At 38.2% G+C, this 4,311-nt stretch overlaps 1 protein-coding gene across 1 annotated transcript in view; it reads right to left on the reverse strand.

The window, feature by feature from the left end:
• Positions 1-1,560: 1,560 nt before the first annotated feature.
• The window catches only part of ZCCHC7 (zinc finger, CCHC domain containing 7), a 258,840-nt gene continuing 256,089 nt past the window's right edge, over positions 1,561-4,311 (reverse strand). Inside the window, exon 9 of the mRNA XM_010847094.1 lies at positions 1,561-2,243. Coding sequence (XP_010845396.1) covers positions 1,804-2,243 — 440 coding nt within the window. The 3' untranslated portion in view covers positions 1,561-1,803. The remainder of the gene's footprint in view (positions 2,244-4,311) is intronic.

A 4,311-nucleotide genomic window follows, 5' to 3' on the forward strand; every position in this document is an offset into this window, starting at 1 on the left:
ATTCTTGTATGGAAAGTTAGCGTGTTAGTAGACTTACTGACTTTAACCGAACACTTGGTATAAGAGCCAGGTGCCAAGGCTAACAAAGAGGAAATGGAGGAAAAGCTCGTCTTATGTTTCTGGTCTTTCCTTACCATTCCCTACCGCCCCAAAGTGAAGAAACGCAGCTGTGTTCTAACTTCATCTAAATACATGGATCTGAAGGGGCAAATTAAATGCCCGAACAAAATGTTTAAAAAAAAAAACTGGGGAGGAAAATAAGATAATGTTCAGAAACAAACAGAAAAGTGCTTCCTTTCTTCCTGCCTCCAGTTTTCTGAGTATGAAAGGCAATCCCATTTGTGCCCTGAAATTACAGGTCCTCAGATATGCAGGAATGCTAGTCACATCATGTCAATAATAAGCCACGCTTGTCCCAAGTCCTACTGAGAAACAATGCCAATTATCTCAAGGCTCAGCATTTTATGAAGTCATTTTTCATGGCTGCCACTTTTAGCAGGGTTATTAAAAAGACTCTGTCCACTTACCTTAGGGTCAAAACAAGTAAAACAATCCCAGTAGATGTCAGGAAGCCAAGCACCAACACATAACAGATGCTGACACGTAGCTAAAAGCTAGGCAGCCAAAGGGGAGGTGATGGACTAAAGACTGAAGTCTGATTCCAGCGCAGACTCTCCCTTCCCTCAAAAGAGAGCTGATGCTACCAGACACATGGTTCCCAAGAGGGAACCTCAAATTGAAGACTCCAGGTGTTGGAGACCATGGAGGAACATGTTTCTCCATCTCATTTTATTCTGGCATAGACCTAGAGCTCAGGAAGTAAGGGTATTTGACCCCAGTTTATAGAGATTCTATAACTTCAGTCACTTGTCCAACCCAAGTATGCCCTTTGTCACTCAAACTCTCACTGTCTTTTTACATAGTAGACAAATGTACATTTCAGACATTTTATTTTTCTTATTCTAACATTAGGCTCTGGTAAGTACAAAAGGTCACAAATACAAAAATTTCTGTATAACTCTGTAATAGTTAAAAAACCCAGGAGAAGGAAACAATTTTTTAAGTTGGGTAACATTCATCTTAAATATCTGAGGGACAGTATTCCTCAGGTATGGCTATAAAAATAGTAAAAAATTATTTCACTGCAATTAAGTCAAAATTTTTGATGACTCTTTTCACTTGGTTCAGGAAATCTGTCTCTCAACATTTACTCTGGATGGATTCCTTACTTCTGTTATAAAATCCAATTCCCCGTCTCTCCAGTGCTTTCAAGGAGGACACCATTTTTAGCCTATGATGCTCTGATCAAAGTAAGATTCTGATGCCAGCTTCAGAAGCAAGACAAGCCAGATTTAGATATATAGTTATTATCCTTTCCAATATTAAAAGGAATGCTAAAAAAGAGGGATGGATTTTCCATATTAGTGCTAATTTCTCCTTATAATAGACTTAATTTTCATACTCACACTGCAGATGAATTACATTTAATGAGTTTTTATTTTTTCAAAATATTTCAAAAACTTTTTTTGTGAAAAGATTAAGTTTTCCTATCCCTAGGATACTGAGTGAATAAAAATGATGTCTGGTAACAGGGGAAGTCCAAGTTTATCTGTTTTCTTACCTAGGAACCTGTTGAACATAGAGAACTGAGATCTTCAAGGACTTTGTTCAATATCTCTAGATATGGCTGAGATTACAAAAACAAAAATCTCATTTTATTTAATCACAGATAGTAAAAATACGGACAGGATGTTGTAGACATGAAGAACAGACAAACACTGGGAAGCCCAATCAGAAGCTGACTCACAGCTTAGACTTTTTTTTCCTCTGCTTAATGAGAAACAAATTATCATTGCTATCCTCCTCCAAGCAGCTCTCCTTTTTCTTATGCTTGCCCCGCTTGCCCTCCTTGGATAGCCTCTCTTCTCTCGGCTTGAGGTAATGTGATGAGTGGTGAAAGGGCTTGTGAGGCTTCTGGGTTTTGGAAGTGCCAGGAGTAGAGTGGACTCTGGGGCCCCTGGGGAAGTCCTCATCATCTTCATGACACCTAGCAGCCTTTCTGTGCTTCTCACGTTCTCTCATGTTCCTGCTCATGGTTTCTTTTTGGGTTTCTTTCTTTTCTTGAGGCCACCTGTTGTTTTTCCATGAGGCATGGCTTGTTCTTATATCACGGGGCCTCTTATCTGCTGCTTCCATATGAGGCCTCTTGAACTTTCTTGGCAAGTCCCCATTTTTCTGGAGTTCTGGAAAACATAAAAGTATTTCTGCATATTCAGCAGTTAGACTGGCATAGCATATTCAGAGCTTTCACTGGTCTGTAAAAAACTCAGCAGAGAGGAAAGCCAGATACTTAAATGAATTAATGATATGACATTCTAAAGAGCCCTTACTAAGGTTAAAATCACTCACTAAAAACTCAGTGGTTGTAGTTCTGTATTTCCAAACATGAAAAACATCCAGATATCCAATGATATTTATTTTGTTCAACACAGTTTAACTAGGTTAAACAATGGAGACAGAGATCAGTGAGAGAAGTAATCATTTTAGCTTTGTGAAGAAAAGTCATGTCTGACCAACTCAGGTTCCTGCAGTGATAGAGTCCTTGATGATAAGGTGACACAAGATGTAGAAAATGGCCTTCTGACAGTTTCATATGACATTTCAATTATCCTCTGAAGATAAAGTCTGGCCACAGTACTTACAGGTGAATGCCATACTGGACAGCAGATCATTCCTCAGAGTAAAGATCACTAGCTTGGAGACTGAGTGTGCACATGTGCATGCACTTGTATATCCAAGAGGTTTAAGTGCCAGATCTGATGTTATATTTTGTCAGGACTTGGCACTCTTACTGCAAATATCTGATGTAGTGATTCTGAAGGGATAAGTGGGAGGTGAGGGTAGTAAGGGATGAAAAGTTACATCAACAGAACCTTGAAAGATTACAGAATTCACCAACAAAAAAAAATGAGGTGGAGTATGAAGTAGTATATTTAAGGAACAAAAATGAATTCTAGAATACAAAGCAAAAATAAGTAATTATTTATAGCTGCTGCTACTGCTGCTGCTGTTGAGTCGCTTCAGTTGTGTCCGACTCTGCGACCCCATAGACGGCAGCCCACCAGGCTTTCCCGTCCCTGGGATTCCCCAGGCAAGAACACTGCAGTGGGTTGCCATTTCCTTCTCCAATGCATGAAAGTAAAAAGTGAAAGTGAAGTCGCTCAGTCGGGTCTGATTCTTAGTGACCCCATGGACTGCAGCCTACCAGGCTCCTCCATCCATGGATTTTCCAGGCAAGAGTACTGGAGTAGGGTGCCATTACCTTCTCCAAATTACTTATAAACTTCAGTATAAAACACAAAGTCCACAATAGCGAGCCTCAAAGTGGATCTGTACCACAGAGTTGTCAATAACTAAAAGATGGGAAATAGAGAAAAAGTATAGAGAAAATAAAAGAGAAAGCACACACAACCCTTTAATTCAGAGATGACATTTTGGTACATTTATTTGTAATCTTTTAAAAATTCAGCTGCTAATTATTATCTTCTTATACTATAATTTCTCTACATATAGTTGAGATAAACTTTATATAAAATAAAATATGCAAAATATGCAGGAGTTGAAGTGATTCATCTACTTTTCTCCAGAATTAGTGTCTTCATTTTGAAAGGACCTGAATTCAGAGACAGTCAGGAAAAGAATAATGAAAAGGCCAAGGGTCAACAATGTATGAGCAAACGTGAAAAATATAGAATTATTTGGTCCTGAAGGCAAAAAAAGTAACTTTGTAAACCATCTTAAAGTATATAGCAAGAAAGAAGAGAGGTAGAGAGAATAGATGTAAATTATAAAACAATTTGGTGAGAAAGAGCATTACGTTAGCAATGGCAAAGAAATGGAGTGTGACTGTGGATCTGGAGTTCTGCTCATAATGGTGGCCAATGACTTCTTCAGGGAAGCTCCAGGGATCACCGAGCAGAGAAAGCTTTTTCTTTGCTTGAAAAATACTAGAGGGAAAACATAATTACTTGTTGAAAAGAAAAATCTCAAAGGAGTCTTTAAAAATTCTGCATGCATAAATGGACAGAAGTGTTTTTCTGGACATTTTCTAAAATAATCACAGTGTGAGAAAAATGTTCATTGTGAACAGATTATAAAGCAGGATTTCTGAAGTGGGTGCTTGACTTCTGGAGATCAAGAAAGTTCCAGTTTCTGCAGTAATTATTAAAAACATTTTCTGTGCTAACCAAAGGCCAACAAAACAGTTTGCAAAGACAGCACACAAAAAAAAAAAAAAAAAAGAAGAAGAAG

This window comes from Bison bison, unplaced genomic scaffold (assembly GCF_000754665.1).
Source record: "Bison bison bison isolate TAMUID 2011002044 unplaced genomic scaffold, Bison_UMD1.0 scf7180017864243, whole genome shotgun sequence".
Classification (NCBI taxonomy): Eukaryota; Metazoa; Chordata; class Mammalia; order Artiodactyla; family Bovidae; genus Bison; species Bison bison.